The 20,642-nt window shown below is 38.3% G+C and overlaps 2 protein-coding genes across 7 annotated transcripts in view; one reads left to right on the top strand and one right to left on the bottom strand.

Moving 5' to 3' along the window:
• Positions 1-10,471, top strand: part of LOC116065955 (RNA-binding motif, single-stranded-interacting protein 2-like) — a 31,690-nt gene extending 21,219 nt beyond the window's left edge. For 3 of the 4 annotated variants that reach the window (XM_031321635.2, XM_031321644.2, XM_036002114.1), the window contains exons 12-14: positions 602-682; positions 6,881-6,968; positions 7,361-10,471. In XM_031321635.2, the coding sequence (XP_031177495.1) occupies positions 602-682; positions 6,881-6,961 (162 nt within the window). In that variant the 3' untranslated portion in view covers positions 6,962-6,968; positions 7,361-10,471. The remainder of the gene's footprint in view (positions 1-601; positions 683-6,880; positions 6,969-7,360) is intronic. The other variant, XM_036002115.1, reaches the window with a different exon arrangement.
• A 1,651-nt stretch (positions 10,472-12,122) lies between these two features.
• On the bottom strand, positions 12,123-16,224 carry faim2b (Fas apoptotic inhibitory molecule 2b). Of its 3 annotated transcripts, none has more exons than XM_036002493.1 (13): positions 16,093-16,224; positions 15,961-16,060; positions 15,229-15,277; positions 14,766-14,833; positions 14,618-14,682; positions 14,110-14,163; positions 13,960-14,010; positions 13,820-13,859; positions 13,688-13,725; positions 13,502-13,589; positions 13,311-13,406; positions 13,024-13,077; positions 12,123-12,676 (listed from the first exon to the last, which is right to left on the bottom strand). In XM_036002493.1, exons 2-13 carry the CDS (start codon positions 15,973-15,975, stop codon positions 12,527-12,529), a joined length of 768 nt encoding a protein of 255 aa, XP_035858386.1. In that variant the 5' UTR covers positions 15,976-16,060; positions 16,093-16,224; the 3' UTR covers positions 12,123-12,526. The 3 variants fall into 3 exon arrangements, with proteins under 3 accessions (XP_035858386.1, XP_035858387.1, XP_031177526.1); XM_036002494.1 differs by having other exon boundaries at positions 15,229-15,274; positions 16,093-16,216; XM_031321666.2 differs by having other exon boundaries at positions 15,229-15,274; positions 15,961-16,208.
• Between the last annotated feature and the right edge of the window lie 4,418 nt (positions 16,225-20,642).

Here is a 20,642-nt window from a genome sequence, read left to right on the forward strand (position 1 = left end):
ATTGTTTAATAAAAAAAAATACTATTTCATTCATTCATCCAAGCGTAATGAGTCGTTATTCTTTAATATATTTACTGAGTGTGGATCGGGCGTATTTTTCTGCCCGAGCCCGGCCCACATCCGACACAGTTAAAATCAAATTTTTTTTCTCATGCTAATGACACATGTACGTTTGTTTGTGTGGAAAGCCTGCGTTTATTAAGCAACTGTAGGAAGGCATTTGGAAATGTCAACAGATGAGCGCATCAGCGCACACGGGGCAACAAACGCACGTTAACACCTACATAATAAGCTGTTTTAAATTTAAAATGGTCAATGCCTTATCGCGCTGATGTTACCGAGTCCGACCCGAACCCGAACATTTCTAAATATCTGTCCGAACCCGGCCCGGCCCATCGGGTACCGTTGGGTCCTGTAGGGCTCGGGTCAGGTATCCATCCTCTAACACACACACACACACACACACACACACACACACACACACACACACACTATTGACAAGGCAGAAAATTGTCCCCATATTGTCCTGAAATTCACAAGATCAAATATTCATGTCAAATACTACACACAATTTGTGTTTTCCTCTCTGCCTTCCCTACAGTATATTCCGGCCAACACAACTATGCAGGGGACCTACATCCCCCAGTACACCCCAGTGCCTCCCTCCAGTGTCCCAGTAGAGGTATGAAGCTAGCCTCAACCTCAGCTGTTTATATTTTATATTTCCATGAAGGGGATGACTAGTAATTAAAACTCTTATAGGGACGTATTTACTAAAACTTGACACATTTGTGAGCTTAAAAAGCAGGAGAGGTGACTATTCAAACTGCCAACTGACTGAGTTACTGAACTGGACAGTGTCCATGTGCCCTGAAGGTGTGTGTGGTATATGACAGGTAGAAGCTGGCGTAGTGGCTTTGGTGATTCTTGTAGTATTCTGTAAATACCAAAACAATTATATTAGAGCAGAAATATCAGTGTTGGTTCATGTCCTGTTTTGGAAAGATAAAACAGAAACAAAGGGCAAGCAAGAGGGTCCGTGTACGGTCCGTGTACTTGGTGGCCAACGGATTTTCGTTTTGAAAGGAAAAAAACAAAAACGAAAAACGGCCAGTTTCCCAATTACCATTAGTAAATAGGAAAACAAAAAACGGAAAACAACCCATTATTCGTTTTTTGTTTTGATATTAAAAAACGGAGAACGAAAAACAATCTCGTTATCCGATTGTCTTTGATGTATTTGTAGATGGAACTCGGAAATTAAAATACGTGTGTATAAGTCGTATTCCTTAATTTTGCATTGGTATTTTTTTCGTGACCCGGAAGTTACTCCCGCCACGCCAAGACCCGCCCTTCAATAGCATTTATTGGCCAGTACCGCCTGTAAGATCCGTTCTGTGGATGCGCATAATTACGTAGTAGAAAACTAACAATGTCCCTGTGCGATTTGTAACTGTCGGTACACGATCCGTTCTGCCTGCACGATAGACTGTATATAAGTAACATGTGTCAACACTTTACGACCAAACATTACAACTTTTTTATTAAATCTTTTTTTATTAAATCTTTATTATACAATAGTCATAGCTACAAACATTCGAAACTTGTCACTGATCCAAAACCGTGTAGCGACATCGTTGTTGTGTTGTTTACGTTAATGTTTTATCTAATACTTCGTCTTGACTAATAACCATAGACTGTCTATTATTAATGCCATGAAGTGTAAACGTACATAAGTGTCCTTTTGAAGATGGGATGACAGCTCTCCCAGCCACCACTGCTGTATACCACTATAGTAGCTACATGCTAACGGCAGTAAACACTATAGTAACTACATGCTAACGGTCATCTTAGCTGGCAATGTTGTTAAATTCTCCCCAATTCCGGGTCACATTCCTGCTGAAACATGTCCGATTGTGTAGTGTTTGGTCTGCGATTTTTGACGTTAGAAAGTGCTGCTTCGTTCCACTACAATCTAACGTTAGCATACTCATAGCTAACTATTGTAGCTGCATGCTAACGCGACATAGCGGAGCATATATAGCTAGCTATGTACGTATATAGCAGGACTTTGTACCGTAAACAATCACCAATAAAGGCTTCTAAACCAAATACTAAACAAATACAAATACAGTAAAGTGACCGGAATTAGGGGTGAAATGTCCAGCATTGAGCTACATAATAGTTTGCTAGGAGTATGCTGGTCTCTCACAGAGATCTCATTTGTAGCCCTGTTTTTACCTGATACTTTCATAAAAGTACAAACACATGAAGTGAGAGGTATACACATGCTTAAACTTTATTTAAAACATGGTTAACCTGAAGCAGGATGGAGTCATGACTTATAACACCAAAGCAAGGCTTCTAGCTCAGGCTAGCTAGCGTTAGCAAATTACCTTCAAAGTTGTAAAGAAATGACGAAACGTAAAATTTGAAGCCTTTATTTAATTTGCTACATGGTGTTGTACTGGATGGCCGGACGACCTCCGTATATCATTAACAGATACTTTAGGCAACTCCAGCAAACACCTTGTAAACTTCATCTTTGCCATCATAACGGTCTACTGTCACTGTCTAATGTTTTCTTCCGGTAACCGGGAATGTCCAAACATCCTCATGCCAATGCGTGCATAGAGCTGTGAAGTTTGCCAGTGTTCGCGCAAGCGTAGAACTGATCAGGCAGTGCACAGAACGGATTTTACAGGCGGTACAGATCGGGTACTGACAAAGGAATAAGATTTATACACACATTTTAATTTCCGAGTTCCATCTACAAATACATCAAAGAAAATCGGATAACGAGATTGTTTTTCGTTTTCCGTTTTTTAATATCAAAACAAAAAACGAATAATGGGTTGTTTTCCGTTTTTTGTTTTCCTATTTACTAATGGTAATTGGGAAACTGGCCGTTTTTCGTTTTTGTTTTTTTCTTTTCAAAACGAAAATCCGTTGGCCACCAAGTACACGGACCGTGTACTTGGACGATTGTCGGAAAACAACCCATTCGTTTTTTGTTTTGATATTAAAAAACGGAAAACGAAAAACAATCTCGTTATCCGATTTTCTTTGATGTATTTGTAGATGGAACTGGGAAATTAAAATCTGTGTATAAATCTTATTCCTTTGTCAGTACCCGATCCGTACCGCCTGTAAAATCCGTTCTGTGCACTGCCTGATCAGTTCTACGCTTGCGCGAACACCGGCAAACTTCACAGCTCTATGCACGCATTGGCATAAGGATGTTTGGACATTCCCAGTTACCGGAAGAAAACATTAGACAGTGACAGTAGACCGTTATGATGGCAAAGATGAAGTTTACAAGGTGTTTGCTGGAGTTGCCTAAAGTATCTGTTAATGATATACGGAGGGTCGTCCGGCCATCCAGTACAACACCATGTAGCAAATTAAATAAAGGCTTCAAATTTTACGTTTCGTCATTTCTTTGCAACTTTGAAGGTAATTTGCTAACGCTAGCTAGCCTGAGCTAGAAGCCTTGCTTTGGTGTTATAAGTCATGACTCCGTCCTGCTTCAGGTTAACCATGTTTTAAATAACGTTTAAGCATGTGTATACCTCTCACTGTGTTTGTACTTTTATGAAAGTATCAGGTAAAAACAGGGCTACAAATGAGATCTCTGTGAGAGACCAGCTACCTCCTAGCAAACTATTATGTAGCTCAATGCTGGACATTTCACCCCTAATTCCGGTTACTTTACTGTATTTGTATTTGTTTAGTATTTGGTTTAGAAGCCTTTATTGGTGATTTTTTACGGTACAAAGTCCTGCTACATACGTACATAGCTAGCTATATATGCTCCGCTATGTCGCGTTAGCATGCAGCTACAATAGTTAGCTATGAGTATGCTAACGTTAGATTGTAGTGGAACGAAGCAGCACTTTCTAACGTCAAAAATCGCGGACCGAACACTACACAATCGGACATGTTTCAGCAGGAATGTGACCCGGAAATGGGGAGAATTTAACAACATTGCCAGCTAAGATGACCGTTAGCATGTAGCTACTATAGTGTTTACTGCCGTTAGCATGTAGCTACTATAGTGGTATACAGCAGTGGTGGCTGGGAGAGCTGTCATCCCATCTTCAAAAGGACACTTATGTACGTTTACACTTCATCGCATTAATAATAGACAGTCTATGGTTATTAGTCAAGACGAAGTATTAAAGGTAAAAACATTAACGTAAACAACACAACAACGATGTCGCTACACGGTTTTGGATCAGTGACAAGTTTCGAATGTTTGTAGCTATGACTATTGTATAATAAAGATTTAATAAAAAAAGATTTAATAAAAAAGTTGTAATGTTTGGTCGTAAAGTGTTGACACATGTTACTTATATACAGTCTATCGTGCAGGCAGAACGGATCGTGTACAGGCAGTTACAAATCGCACAGGGACATTGTTAGTTTTCTACTACGTAATTATGCGCATGCACAGAACGGATCTTACAGGCGGTACTGGCCAATAAATGCTATTGAAGGGCGGGTCTTGGCGTGGCGGGAGTAACTTCCGGGTCACGAAAAAAATACCAATGCAAAATTAAGGAATACGACTTATACACACGTATTTTAATTTCCGAGTTCCATCTACAAATACATCAAAGACAATCGGATAACGAGATTGTTTTTCGTTTTCCGTTTTTTTAATATCAAAACAAAAAACGAATAATGGGTTGTTTTCCGTTTTTTGTTTTCCTATTTACTAATGGTAATTGGGAAACTGGCCGTTTTTCGTTTTTGTTTTTTTCCTTTCAAAACGAAAATCCGTTGGCCACCAAGTACACGGACCCAAGAGTCATGTCATTCCTGAGTTTCCTCGCAGAAACTTAAAGGACAAACTCAGACAGATTTAAAAAAAAAAAAAAGGTATATGTATTTCCTTCTTTGTTGTTGTTGTTAAGTTGATGGCCAACTGGACTCACCATCCATCCAATCTTTGGATTCAGCACTTGATGTTGATCAAATTATTCTTACTGCCACTGGCACAATTATTTTATGATAGGCCAAGGAGGTAGAGTTGGTCTATATTAGCAGTCTAACAGACTTTACATTTTTAACAATAACATTTTCCCCCAATATGTTTGTTTTATAGAAAGTTTCATAATGTACACATTTACATTGTATTTTAGCACCTGCTGATATGTAGAAATAAATTGTGCAAAGATTGTATTTCTGTCTTCCTCGCTTTATCTTTGAATAATTAATAACTGTGTATTACTTAATGAATGTATTAATATGTATTACTTATACCTCCCCCATGTCAGTTTCCTCTTGTGAAATAACTGTGTGCTGTCCAGACAATCGGGGCTATATTAATTTTTTTATTAAACCATTATTCAACTAGAAGAGCCTTTGCCACTCATGAATGCGAGTCAGAATCATTTCTTGGAGACGTTTGGCACAGACTCCACAGTCTGTGTGCAATAGTGCTGTAGCAGGTTCCTGGCTGAGCGCTCTGCAGGAGTGCGGCTGAGCCTGTGGAGAGTCGTGAGTCATTTGTTGGAAGGTGGAGCTCAGTGATAATGGTGGGAGCCTGCGGGATGAGCAAGACAGTGAATGAGAAAAAGGGGCAGGTTTATGAATGGGAAGAGGCACAGTAGTAAGCCAGAAACTCAGGCTGTGATTGGAGGGATGAGATCAAGTGGGATGTAGGAGAGGAGAGGGTGGAGTAGAGTGATGGGTGTTAAAGTATAATTGGGTCAATGTCCTTAAATTATAGCACATGGTGAATAAGGGTGTCACAATTTCGATTTTAATTCGAAATCAACCGAAATTAAGTCACAATCTCGAACTTTGAATTAAAAAATGGAATCGTCGATGCTGCCACGCCCCCATGTCACGTCCGGTCGGCTTGTCAAGCGGAAAAAAACACACACGTGTTGAAGTTCTGCGAGTCAAACTCCTAACTCCTCTAACTTAGCTACATCCAGTCAAAAGATAACATTGCAACTGCAGATGTAGGAGACCCATCGACAGAAGTTGAACCCCCTCCTCTTTCACTGAAGTCGCGGGTGTGGAAGTATTTTGGATTTCCAGTGAGTGACAACGTTCAATAGCAGTGACAGCACCGTTTGGCTTAGTTATCAATGACGTTAGCATCGTGGCTAACACTTTTGTTACTTTATTTTTTGACAAATCGTTTCAACATGATGTCATTGTGCTAGCTGAGCACCGTTAGCCTTTACAACAGAGCTGCTTCACTACACTTGTTAGATCATGTTTCATTCCAGAGTTCTCTGTTGATTTGTGTCGCTGTGTGCTCGTGGTGGGAAATGAATGTAAACAGAGAGCGGCGTGTTAGAAATGCGATGCGCTGTGACGTAGGTCCCCTTCAAGGCCGGGCTGATGTTGGAAGTCCCTCTAGTGGACAGAATATGTAACAACAACCACATGCTTATAGTGGCATTGACAATGCATAAGCCCTCGTAGTGTAGTACATATTAATAACAGGCTGCATTTGAGCATTAAATCTTTGAATATTATTCGAATAATGGCATAGCAACCTGTGCTTTAAAAAAAATATATGTAAAAATCGAGAATCGAATCGAACCGTGACCTTAGAATGGAAAATGTAATCGAATCGAGGATTTGGAGAATCGTGACACCCCTAATGGTGAATGTTGAGCATGCCTTTTAGTAAATACATCCCACAATACGCACTGGCCTTCAGTTTTCTGTTTTCAGTTTTCTGTACTTTACTGTACAATATTGTCTCAAAGACATATAATGTCTTGGATTCGGTGGGGAGGGCAGTGGGAAAATACAAGCTTTTTTGTATCTTTGATAAAAATCTGATTAATTTGCACATTCTAATTAATTATCAAGTAGAGTATTCTTTGAATAACTTGTCCTCCTTTTTTAGGAGAATGGTGGTCAACAGCAACAGGTTGCCATGGAGTCTCCCGCAGAGCACACAAACTACTCGTATCAACACACCAAGTGAAGCTAAGGTAGGACATTGAAGGTCTCTCTGCTCGGTCTCTCTGCTCTGTCCTGCATATTACACGGATGTAGACTGATGCAAGCCTGCCATGGTTGCTGTATCGTAAGAGAGTCAGTAGCCAGTGATTTACACACTGAAGTATTACTTAGTCCAGTATATTGACAAAATGCATTTATGTGTTTTATTGCACAGTCCAATCTGAGGAAAACCCCAAACACAGGTTATTTAGCCATTTTAAGATTTAACAGTTTCAGAGAACGATGTCTTGTGTTAAAATGCTTACTGTGTGTGTGTGTGTGTGTGTGTGTGTGTGTGTGTGTGTGTGTGTGTGTGTGTGTGTGTGTGTGTGTGTGTGTGTTTGTGTGTGTGTGTGTGTGTGTGTGTGTGTGTGTGTTGCAGCTCCCAGCAGGGTGGGGCTGAGGGCACAAGATGAATCCAACCAAACAGGATTCAGCTGGAAGAGAACTGTGCTCCATACCATCACCAAGCACCCAGACTTGAACATGGATAATAAAAGGAACGTGTGTGTTTGTTTGTTCGTGTATGTGTGTGTGTGTGTGTGTGTGTGTGTGTGTGTGTGTGTGTGTGTGTGTGTGTGTGTGTGTGTGTGTGTGTGTATGTCTGTATTTTTTTTTTTTTTTTTAAAAAGGACAACAATTACGTTATTGGACTTTCCTGCTCACATCCTTAAGAGTTGATCAACCAAAGGTGGGAATCTTCTTCACAGAAGCTTTAATCTATTTTGATAACTGAAAAAAAGGAACATAACAAGAAGTTTAAAAGGAAACTAAGAAAAAAACTTAAGAGAGGAGGAAAAGACACAGAGCATTATTTTTGTGCACGTAATATAAAAAATTCTTATTTTTAAAAGAAAAACGCATTCTGGACGTTTCAGGGTGATTCAAGGAAAAGTTGAAACACAATGTGTCTTTTATTTTTTTGTAAAATATGCAAACTTTTATTTTTATTTCCTGATGTTTGTTGTTTGACGTTCTATTTGCAGCAGCGGGGGCAACAATTTGTACAGATTTAAAAACGTTGTGTTGAGTCATTGTAACCGTGGGGAGGCAAACCGTTTAAAGCTACTTCTTCCTGTAACTGCTGCAGAGATTTCTATTCATGCACAGACGATAATAACATTGTTTATAGTTAAGTCTAATTCTTTTTTTTTTTTTTTAAATTAACATTCTTCCATAAGTGAACAAAAGACAATCAATTATTTTTATTTATATTTGAATTATAGTTCTATTTTTTTAGACTTTTTAGATCATTGAAACATACATATAGAAAAGAAGTTATTTAATACTGTAGTCTATCAAGACATGATGAAACTGACCTTAGCCGATGCATTAATGATAAGCTCTAATATTTGGAAAATTCTTCTTTCGTAGTTTTGATGCTTGGATGACTTTTAATTCAGTTCAAGTCCCGTATGCGCCATCAAAAATGGCACCTGTTCATACTAATAGTCGCCCTGTTTTGTTTTATTGTAACTCCATGTTACATCCATGTCCATGAGAAGTGGTTTTAAGCGGTTTTGCTGTGGCAAACCTTCAGGTATCATTAAATTCATCCTCTGTCGAAGGGATGAAGTGAACGTGCTTTAGATCTGAGCAGTTAAATTACTTACTGAAAGATTATGTGTACAAAGAGCAATGCAGTTACTAAATTAAGATAAAGTTTATCAAAAGCAATGAGGGAAATCAAATAGAGGACTAACACGATCCCTGAGAATAATTAGTATGAAAGGAAAGGGAGCTGTAAGAAAGTTAAATGTTTCTGTTTTTCTTTTGTCTGTCACTTGAAAACCTTTTTGAGCTAACGTGCCCTATTTTTGATGAATTTATCTTTTGAAGTAGATTTTAGCTGTAGGTTTTACCTTTTTTTACAGAGAGTAGATGTTAGATTTTTCTCTGCGTATGGATTGATGCTGTTTTCTTGTACTTGTTTTCACACAAATTTCTGTTCCAAACCTTGTGTCGTCTGTCCTCATATTGCATCGGGCCTGTTTGTAGAAAGCCTTGAGGAGCGGAGAGTTGACTCAAACAAAGACTTCATTTAGTGCTGATCCAAAAGATTCTTACTGATGCTGCATCAGTGTTGCAGCTCAAAGAGGATTCGTGCACAAAAGCCCTTTTCAGAGTGGAGCTCATGTCACCACATACAGTGCATCCAAATGTGTTGAACTTTAATTTATGCAGACATCAAAAACTGTAGATATGTAGATAATAGAAATAATGGTTTTACAAAGGACTGCTCACTAGACCATGGAAGTGCCATTAAAGATGATTAAAACAGCCTTTAGTGAGGCAGCAAGTCTGAATGAATTTAGGAGTAATCCAAAATTCCGCGAAAACACTTTTTAGCTAAGCCTTAATGTTTTTTCTCTGAATGAACTGCCTGATCTCTCATAGGATTGACACTAAATTGTATATACTACAGAAATGGCAACAGGCTTGTTTGAATGCCATCGAGTTAGTCATCACATCATTGGAGTTAGCTGTAGGGTAACGGGGAGCTTTTCTTCCCGCTCTTCAACCATCCATGTTTAAGATCAGTGATAAACGCAGTGTAAAAACGTATTTCTCAAGGCTCGAGGTTTGATGATTGGGTTTCTAACTCTTTACATTTTTTTTTCCCACACGAACACTTTTTGCTGTGTGTTTCTGTTGTTTTATTTCCACAACCAAAGATGTTGCAGCCACCCATCTTTTAACTCTCTGTCACAGAGCTCTCATTCATAGGCGATAATGCGTTGCGTGTAGCTGGATAAAATGCCGTTTTTCTGCTTCTGACAGATTCAGAAAAATTGAAAAGATGCAGTAAAGGTGGTGACGTGCACACAATATTCCACATTATGACCCCAGTTTAAGGCTTTGTGAGAACTTACATGTAAATGATCTGGTTTTGTTGACGTGTGTTAGTTGAGTTTCCCTCAGTGTACGTAATGAAGTGCTGGTGCATATTTAAACAGGCTCATTATGAACTTTATTGGCCACAGCAGACACCCAGGAGAAATCCAGAGCTTTTCTGATGGTGAGAGTTTTTTTTCGACACGAGAGCTAATTTTGTAAATAGTCTTTTTTTCCACTTCCTCTGTACACCATTTTGTTTGTTTCTTCTTGTGTGTGTTTTTTGTTGTTGATTTTTTTAATTGATTTATAACCTGTCCAGATAACACAGTGACTAGCAAGTTTGTCAGATTCAGTGCACCATGAAGGAAAATGTCATGGATATTATTTATATGTTCAGATAAATGATATTCCATGTATTAGCCATCACTTTTAATACAAAAACAGGATTTTGAAACTATGAAATGACCACTTGTTACAATACAGTGTTTATTTTTTTATTTTATTTTTTCACAAACTTGTCAGCAGAGATAATATTACAGGAAGTGATGATGCTCCAAAATGAATGTGCACCATTACAATGATAGAAACATAAGTTACATTTAAGCTGTAGGAATACACACAACAGTGTGCTCTATAGACAGTACACAACATTTGACTTTGCACTTATTGTTTTGAGTCCACACCAATTTGAAAATGCTCTTTTTGTCCATCCTAATGTAGATTAGATGGCTTATTTCATAGTTTCAAAATGTTTTGCTGCTAAAACAGGATTTCCAAACAGGATGTTAGATGTTGCCCAGTCTGGATTTTCAAAATGTCCCTTTTTAATTTGGTTGATACAGAGTATCCCTCATTTGTTCAATTTCAGTAACTTCATGATACTAATATACAGAAATTATTTTTACTATTGTTTTATTAATGTGCAGTTCAAATAGTTATATTTTACATGATTAAAACTCAGAAATGTTGTCTTAAAGCGACATTTTTGAACATGAAATAATAAAACATGTTGCTCTACACTGTATGAACCAAGTTTGTGTGAATCCCATTTTGAAAATCTGATGGGCTCATCTCACTCTCTGCTTGTGAACAGTTTTCTTATTTATACAAGAACTCATTTTGTACAGTTTTGTTAAGAGGAAATAGGTTTTGATATTTGGTTATTTTGCAAAGCCACTTGGCTACTTTTGTCTTCCTGTGCCACGGTTGCTAAATTGTCTGTAACTTGTGTTTTTTTATTGATTGAGATAAGGTTTTCCTTCTTTCTTGGTTTTCTCTTTGAATTTTAATATGTCAATTTTTCTTTTCTTTTTTAATAAAAGCCTTGTTTCAGTGATTGGGTGAACTGTGTTTTTATGTATCTAATATTTACAGTCAATGGTAACCACGCAGATACCTAACCGATTCTTATCTGTGCACAAAATTTAAAAGTTGTCCTGTAAGGACATTTGGAATGGAACAGCTGTGAAGAAATTATACTTTATACTTATATTTAATACTTTATTATAATAATCACCATCATAAACATTTCTAATGCTGATGTTCTGATCATCAACTTGTTTACATTAAATCTTTTTCTATCGCATCCCAAAGGCCACATTAAAGTTACAATAGAAATTGCAACTGATGTCTAATAACTAAAGCATGCTGTTAAAGTATGTATGATGCTACAAACACATTTCCCTTATGTGGTTGGTGTTGTATCTTTGTTTCAAAACACTTGAAGTTAGTTGAAATCCACTAGTTCAGGTTTCGCTCAAACAGTATTTTCCCCAAATAACCTCCGTGCTCAAGCTGAGCTGAGCAGAGAAGCTCAGTAGCCTAGAAATCTAGACGCACCCTAGCGGCAGCAAATGTAATTTGCAGCCAGGGTCAGTCTAGCAACTCTCCGTTGGCTTGCGAGCTGGAAAAACCAAACTCTGGTCAGACCAACCACATCGTGTATAGAGTCGGTGGGCGGGCTTAACATAAGGACGGCAGAGTTGTGACGGTTCCGCATGAATTCCCTGCTACTTGAAAACAAAGAAGATGGCTGCTGTTGCTGGCGAACAGCAGTCTTTCAAATCGGCTTTGGCCGCGACTCTGGAAGACTTGGAGTTAAGCTTTTCTTTGAGAAAAGAACAAAGAACGGCACTGAAGTCATTCTTAAAAAAGGAAAATGTGTTTGGAGTTTTGCCGACCGGATACGGCAAAAGTTTAATCTATCAACTAGCATTGCTCTGGTTGGTTGTAGCGCTATCCTATTGCGTGCAGAGGGAATTTGAAAGACAACTGTTCATCCCGCCCCTCGGATTGAGCCCCACCAATGCCTTGTCAGGCTACCTTTTTGGCTCAATGATGGATAAAAAGATCATACTTACATTTTTGGTGTGTTGTCCACTTATAAGCATATTGACTGTTTAAACACACACTGTTGGATGGTGGGGTCACAGTAGACCCTGGAGCAATACAAAAACACATACAGTACACAGTACATAGAGATGGCCAGAGTGAGTGAACGACTACAGTAAGATATCAGCCAGGTGTAAGCTATGTCAGGGCAGGATTGTATGGACGATTACATAAGGGGTAAAAAACTTCAAAATAGTGATTCATGAAAAACTGTATTGACCTGATGTCATCCTGTTCATGAGGGTAATAAATCCAAGTTGGTTGTTGAGTTTGTTAAGAGTTGAGCTGAGAGACAGATGTACAGTATCAGAGAAATGCTTTACTCGCGGCCTCCTCCCATGATCTGTAACAGGAAGCTGAACAGGTAGATGATGTCCAGGTAGAGGCTGAGGGTGGCAAAAATATATTCCTCTGGACTTATGGTGTAGCGCTTGTTCCCCAACAGCATCTGGGTGTCAAATGCCAGGAACTGTGGCAGAAAGAGAGACGGATGGAGAAGAAACAAATGACAGTAAATGAGTAAAAAAAAAAAGGTCAACACTTCTGAAGGTATCTACATAAGAGTGACATGACACTGTCATGACACATGAACCCTAACCGTAACTCTAACCCTAACCCTAACTTGTCATGACAAAAACCGAATGACACTTAATGACAGAAGCGTTACGTCATAAACGTTTATGACTTGTTTATAATGATTATGACACGTTCATGACAGTGTCATGTCACTCTTATGTAGATACCTTCAAGTAAAGTGTAACCAAAAAAACTAACTTTAGCTGGACAATATTGAGGTTTTCATGATCTGATTCTCACCATAGTGAAGAGAATGGCTCCTCCCACAGCATAAAGGGCATGTAACCAGGGAACCTGTGATGCAAGATAAAAAGCTTTAGAAAATACTGTTAAGAAGGACAGCAGGATGCTAATTTAAGAAAAAAACAGTGCACTGCTTTGCTAGATTATCTGTGAGGCTAATCCCTTCTTGTTAACGCACACCCAAATACAGCCAGCAGCACCTGCGGCGTTAACTCAGTGGTGTTTAACTCACCATTAATCACAGCTATTTTAGACTTCTTCTAGAAAGTTGTGCGTGGACTTACGTATCCAAAAGGGACGACAATGGAGAGGGTAATGGCACAGAGAAGCATGACCATGCACATAGAAAACAGGACGCCCTGAAAGGATGTGACGTCAATCTGCAACAGGTGAGAGCAATGAAGGGATGATAGATTTATTTCACTTGTTTGGTTGTTTGCAAGCAGAAGTATTAGTTTAAGCCATTTCTTCTCACCTTGCTCTGGAAGCTGAAGATGGTGACAGAAAGACACACGAGAGATGTGATTCCCAGACACAGAACCACTGATTTGGTGTTGTAAAAGCTGGAGGAAGAGAAGGAATATTTTACTCCAGAAATGTTTGGATGAGTTGAAATAAGACACCCACATAAACACACAACTACATCACAATATGTATTTACCTTGACACAAATCCCATCATGAAGGCCATGCTCAAAGTCTGAGGGTAAAAATAAAAAAATAGCATCACTGTTAGGGTATATGTTGAGTGTGTAAGTAAAGGGCATTTTGTTTTCATGCTGGGGAATACTCACAAAGAGAACTAACAAAATTATATTCCAAGGAAACTGCCTCCTGTTTAGGTCAGAAAGAAACATAAATTCACAAATGTATATCTACACAGCATTATGTATGCACTTAATATTTGTGTTGTTATTTTGCAAATAAACACTACCTCAGCTCTCCACAGCAGGACAGTGCGATGTAGGTGCCTAAGAACATGAGACTGTCCAAAAAAAGAAGGGAAAATGATGATACAAAACTTAGTAAATAAAGTCATAAAACGGTGACACTATAATGTGAGTTATGATGTGTTTTCACTTACTAAGACGCCATGTACAAGCCTGGATGAGTCTGGATATAAAACCTCACAGGTGCGCTGTAGAGACAAAAATGAAATTGATTCAATTCATGTTTAAATCAAACTGGTAAAACGTTAGAGCAGAGATGTCCAAAATCCGGCCAGATTCCATACGGCCCGTAGCCTCAGTTTGTGAAAGACAAGAGCAAGAGTCATATGTTGTAAGCTTATATGTTAACAAACCATGCATTACGCATAATAAGTCACGTTTAAAATGAACATGAGCTTAAGACGTTTTTTGTTTTTTAGATTTGTTTACGCCTGAGTGGCATTGATTTGAAAAAAAAAAAGATATTTGTGACAATGAAAATAAAAATTGTTATAGATCAGTGCATTTGTATGTAACTTTTATGGTTAAAAAAATGTCAGAAGGGACCATTGGCCCCCGGGCAACTTCACATTATCAAATCTGGCACTCTTTAAAAAAAAAGTTTGGACACTCCTGCTTTAGAGTCACCAAAAGAGTCGTTACCAAAATGAGAAGAGAGCAACAATTGCCACTGTCACAAACAGCTGGACCATGAGAATGGCGTAGACCTGCAGGAAGACATGCATAGTGTCAGAGCAGTGGAAGAGCCACAATGATATTGGTTCACTTGTTTCATATAACGCATTTGTACCTTCCTGATGAAGGTACGTCTGATGGACTTGTCGTCCCAGGCGAACTGGGCCTCCATCTCCCCATAGCCTGAAGAAAGAGGAGACGTGTGAGGATTTCTCTGTGTACAAACTGAGGATCAATCACACATGTAGTCTTAAAATGATACTGCAGTATTATTCCAACAAATGTAGTCACTATGTGGGAGGCAGGTTTGACTTCTAACATGATTTTTGATTATTAAGAGCTGTTCAACCCATACTGTATGTGATGTCAAGTCACAACTTGAACAAAGTGCAATATAATTTTGATTAATAATCAAGATTTCAAATTGCAGTGAAATAAAAAATGTAATCTTAATAAAAGAAAAATATGCCTACTTTGAATCAAACAAGTATACACTGTGTAGTAGGTCTACATAATAGCCAGTGTTTGAACATTTGTAATATATGGAATATGTTAAGCCACAAAGTACGAGTTTTTACCTGCAGTTACCTCCTGATAACTGGGGGGCTCATTGTCATCACCCACCTGCTGGGATAGAAACACCGTTTGTAGGGTTATTACAATTTTTAATCAGATGCCTAAAAAGCATAACTGTCTTTACATTCCCTATACAGTTAAAAAAAATGTTTACTCTCAAACACACAAACCAGCACAGTCCTCATTTAGCTTTCACCTATTGTTTAACTGTATTTAAGTCTATGACACGTTCAATTTCACTGTTAAGCTTTAACAGTAAATTGAATGCAGACAGTTTTCCACAACAGATTTGTCAACATAACAGCCTCCATGTTTGATTAGGTCAAAGGATTAGGATGGGTGTGATGGACCTCCATCTTTTCGTAGCCAGCATAAATAACACTATAGTTGAAGTACAGAGAAACCAACGTTCATTAAATGAGCTCTTTCACACACTTTATGACATTATTTTGTTGAATTTTTTATTTTGGAGCCTGGCTGTCATGGTGACATTAAAATAAATTATCAGAAACAGATGAACCATATCTTTACAACCCTTACTCCACGAACGCCATGATTTTATACTTTGCGCCTCTCAATGAGTTTTTTTGGCCACATTTCTGGAGAATATTAGTATATATTGCAGCTCAAAATACAAAAAAACAGTATTAAAATGGAATTGATCTTTATACTATCACCATACAATGTATTACAAAGCTGTAGTGTAACTGTAAGGCAGGAAAGTTAAAACATACCTTTCCCTTCTTCATGATTTGTTCCCTTTTTGCACCTTTGATTTGCTGATGATGAGGTAGACTATTCTGAAGTCACAGGTAAAATATTTTTCTTGTTTTTGAAATCCAAAAAATGAAACAATCTCAGCTCCTCTTCTCTCGTTTAATGGGGTTTATGTGTTCCAAAACACTGCAAGTTACAAGCAAAAGATGTTTGTAGGATAGTTGCTGCTCTGAATGTGTCTCCAGTGTGCGGATTACACTGAAGCTTTATAGACCTCAGTGGTTAATCTCTCTCTAACCCTGATCCCACGCCACCCCTATCCTCGGCCTAATGAGGTTGCTCTAAAAATGTCCAGATAGTCCAAAACATTGAGATGAAGCCAGGCCATACCACTGCTGTTGCTAAACAGGGGTGTCGTTTATGTCTTTCATTGTTGGCACAAATCTTCTCCACAGTGTTCCAGGACAGTTAATCATCCTAAAGTAGTGCTCGCCAGAAAGACTCAAAGGACTTACATTTCTGAATTACATATGCATTGCATTAGAGAGTGTGGTCTAGAGCTCTATCTGTAAAGTGTCCTGAGATAACTATGATGTTATGATTTTTGACACTATAAATACAATTAAATTGAATTGAATGACTTAACTGTTTTGCTCCACTTTAGAGGCACAGACTTGGTTTGATATGATGTTTGATAATCAGCACTTGCATGTTTACATTGTATAAGAAATATCATTGAAACATAACCAACAACCCTGCACATGTGAATTTGTTTACATACACTAACGTGTTGACTGACGACATCAATATACATCATTATCAAGAGAGCTTATGATGTATGACTTATTAGATAACTTCTTGTGTCTTCTTTATTTTTTAGCAACAACAGTGAGCTTAATGTATGACATCATGTTTTTGTGTAAGAGACTGGTTTTGTAACAGACGCATCAGACTAATGAGATTGAAGTTAAGAACATTATGGAACAATGTATGCCTTTACAACACAGTAATAATGAGATTTACCGTAAGGCACTCATCTTTGACCTACTTTTACTAATGTTGATTTTACCGTGTGTTGTGATATTTCATAACGCATTTTGTGTCCATATAGATCGTAAAGTAAGGTCATGCAAAGGTCTATGGTGCTGGATGTGGTAAGACGGTACTGGTAGTATGGTATGATTTAGTACAATAGTATGAGAGGTACGTTACCATATTTTCTTTATTCTGGCAAAAAGAATTCAAAACCACAATGCCAGTGTTTCCATCTATTCACTCAGGCAAACAGTCATATAGTAGGCCATACACAATGATGAGGAAGACAAGAATATTTCATTTTTAATTTATTTTATTTTATTGTTTATTTAGATAGGGACAGTGCATATTAATGGACATCAGTACAAGTACACAATGTAAATATGCTAGAGTTAGCACCATAGCTAATTTTCATCTATTGTCCCTAGGCAGATACATAAAAAGTAAACATAAAAACAATAACAAGCATGCAACACCCTCATAGTTTGAGAGGCAAGACAAATACTAACAGCAACAGACAAGACAAAATACAACAGAACATGTAAACGTCACACATAATGAAATGGGTGAGGCAGTTAAAAGTGAGTGCAGCTTTGGTTTTCTAAAAGCCAGATTTTTAAATGAGTTTTAAAATTGATGTATGTGGGACGGTCCTTTATTGTGGGGGGCAGGCTATTCCAATATTTATTTCCCTTTACTGAAAACAGTTTGTCCAAATGTGGTGCGCCTAAAAGGTATTACACATTCCCCTTTGGTGGAAACCCTTGTACTACCACCATAAACACATTCTGAAACTGAAGGACCCCTTACAGGATAGAGAATGTATCAGGGACCCCCTTGGAACACTTCTTTAGTCGTAGTTATGGGAAAGAACAACACAAGAGAAATGTATTAGAAAGATATTATATGTGTATTAAACATTTGTAGATCCTAAGAGTTATTTGTTAGATTAGAACGTAATATATTAACTACTATAGATTTAAACCCCCTGGCTGAGTGCCACTGACTATACTTTGGGAATCACTGCAACAAATGGGAATCACTGCAATAAATTACTTTTATTCCATTGCATAAGTATATTCAGTTTAGTAAATTTCCTCAAATGCTTAGTCCATAAAACATGTTAACGGTCCCATGGCATGAAAATTTCACCTTATGAGGTTTTTTAACATTAATATGAGTTCCTCCAGCCTGCCTGTGGTCCCCCAGTGGCTAGAAATGGTGATAGGTGTAAACCGAGCCCTGGGTATCCTGCTCTGCCTTTGAGAAAATGAAAGCTCAGATGGGCCGATCTGGAATCTTCCTCTTATGATGTCATAAGGAGCAAGGTTACCTCCCCTTTCTCTGCTTTGCCCACCCAGAGAATTTGACCCGCCCATAAGAAAGAGAGAGACATCATGGCTTGCAAACAAGCGAAGCATGGCAGTTGGTCAAGGCCACACCCCCACCCTCCACCTTGCACCCCCTCTCTCCTCCTCAAAAGCATTTAAAGCTACAGACACAGAAATGGCACATCCTAAGTAAAGTTCATTGTGGGACTGGCTCTAGTGGCTGTAATTCTGCACTAAGGCTGATTTTCGGGAAAGAGACTTCAGATACAGTATTAGGGGACCACTAAGGCCTATATAAAAGCATCCAAAGAGCAGCATGTCATAGGGCCTTTAAATAAAATGCCTCTGTATACACTTCCTTCTTATTGCCACCAGATGGCACCAGCAGATAAGAATATATTTTATGCTGCAAGAAGGAACCTGTGTCAGACACATAGCAGGTAGCAGTACTCATTTTGCTCTTTTCACCCAGGGAAAAAAGCAGACCAGAGGGACAAGACCCTTTTATAACAAAATGCTGTCTGTCTCTTTTACTTCTGATGGTGGAGCAAGAGGGTGTTTGCTGACAACAAATAAGCCACACTCATTTCATCGAAATTATACTGGTCCTTGAGAAAACAAGCTCACCATAAGGTTCCTTTAAAAAAAACTTTGAAGAAATTTGAAGGTCTACAATTCCACAATGATTTGGCAAAAATCTGCTCATATGATATGATCAAAAGCTCCAGATCAGCTAGGTATAGGACCATGTGGTGAGATTTCTTTCGCAACTGACAATGAACTTTGGTCTAACTCCTTTGGGATGAACTTTGATACACAGACAGAGATGCTGACTCTTTGTTGTGTAATGATACACACGCGTGCACTTGCGCGCGCACACACACACACACACACACACACACACACACACACACACACACACACACACACTCACACACATTAATATCTGTGTTTTTGTGTAGCAACAGGTGGTATTATTAATTCGGACAGAATGGACTTTTGGTTTCAGTAATAGTCCTGGTCCCTGTGTCTAATAATGTCATGGCCAAGTGTGCTCTTTTTTTGTTGGTATCATCTTGTCCAGTAGGTGGCACGTGAAGACCAAGACTTCAACACGATTCATAGAAATTACTGGAACACTGGTGGTGTGTTACAGCGCCAGCAGACTGTAACTGTAGAAGATGCAGCATTGAGAAGTTTGGCTGTGTTTAAATAAACGGAGGTCAGATGCCCGAGGGAAGCGTTTGGCTGATGCTCATTTTTCATTTCTTGGCACTGAGGGAATGTTACGTACTTAGACAAAATGTTACTGCCAGAGAATCACCTGATGTGGAGGAGATATATTGCTTTTATCCAGTTTTGCTGCACTAAAATACATTTCCTGATGAATATGTGTCTACTGATATTCATGAGGAGTCTTATGTTCTCCTGAATGCCAAAGTAATTTGGAGATAACATTTATCATAGCATGAATCCCTACTATTTGCTGTATCCAAAAAGGACATGCATATATCTTGATATTAGCAGTAATTTAAAGGTATCTACATATAAACACAAACATGAACCCATTTCTGATTTCCCAAACATTTGAACTAATACGTTCTTCAGAGGCCTTCAGCAGTGGTGACGTTTTCTTCTCGTGTTGTCTAGTAGCATGAGCATTTGCATACTCACATCTCAAATCAACCTACGGTAAAATTGTGTTCAGTACCATGTTTGAATAAGATCACTGAACAGAATCTCCCTCCCGATGGCTACTTGTCGTTGCTCTGCATAAAGTCAGTGTGTGTTCATGGCAAAAAACAAAAATGTATTTAAGTGCGACATTCTTTGAAATTACATTTACTTGTTATCACACACTGAGAAATCAAGTGGTGTTTCTTTTTTGTAATAAAGCCCCTAATGGCTCTCAGACCTGGAGCATGATTGGCTGATTGCCTCTGTTGCTAGGCTACAGCTCCACAGTATGCCTCTGTAATACTGATTGTAGCATCACATTAAGGGATTAATTGAAAAAAAGATGAGCACAACGAAAAATGCTATTTGCATTATTTTATAATGGTACTCTGGTGCAACCATAAAACATTTAAAAAAATATTCACAAGGTGATGCACTCAGTTGACAATACATTTATTTCAATTATATATATCTTCAAATAAAAAGTTTATACTCAAGTTGAAATGCTGCTTTATCTTGGCAGTCTGTAAAGCAATCTATTATGTGCGATATACATACAATAATTCAATGCTAACTTCATTTACATATCCAATAATCTGCAAACTATGTGGATCAAGAAGAAAGGTTATATACAAAATTTACAAGAAAACGTCTTA

Source organism: Sander lucioperca, chromosome 6, assembly GCF_008315115.2.
Source record: "Sander lucioperca isolate FBNREF2018 chromosome 6, SLUC_FBN_1.2, whole genome shotgun sequence".
Taxonomy (NCBI): domain Eukaryota; kingdom Metazoa; phylum Chordata; class Actinopteri; order Perciformes; family Percidae; genus Sander; species Sander lucioperca.

Bases quoted from the DNA above. Each gene is read 5' to 3' on its own strand.
- faim2b (XM_036002493.1), bottom strand. The intron at 14,834-15,228 runs GTAAAAACTCGT...CTCTTTCTTCAG, and splicing joins TTATCAGGAGGTAACTGCAG to GCTATGGGGAGATGGAGGCC. The intron at 13,590-13,687 runs GTAAATACATAT...CTCTTCCTCCAG, and splicing joins ATGATGGGATTTGTGTCAAG to CTTTTACAACACCAAATCAG.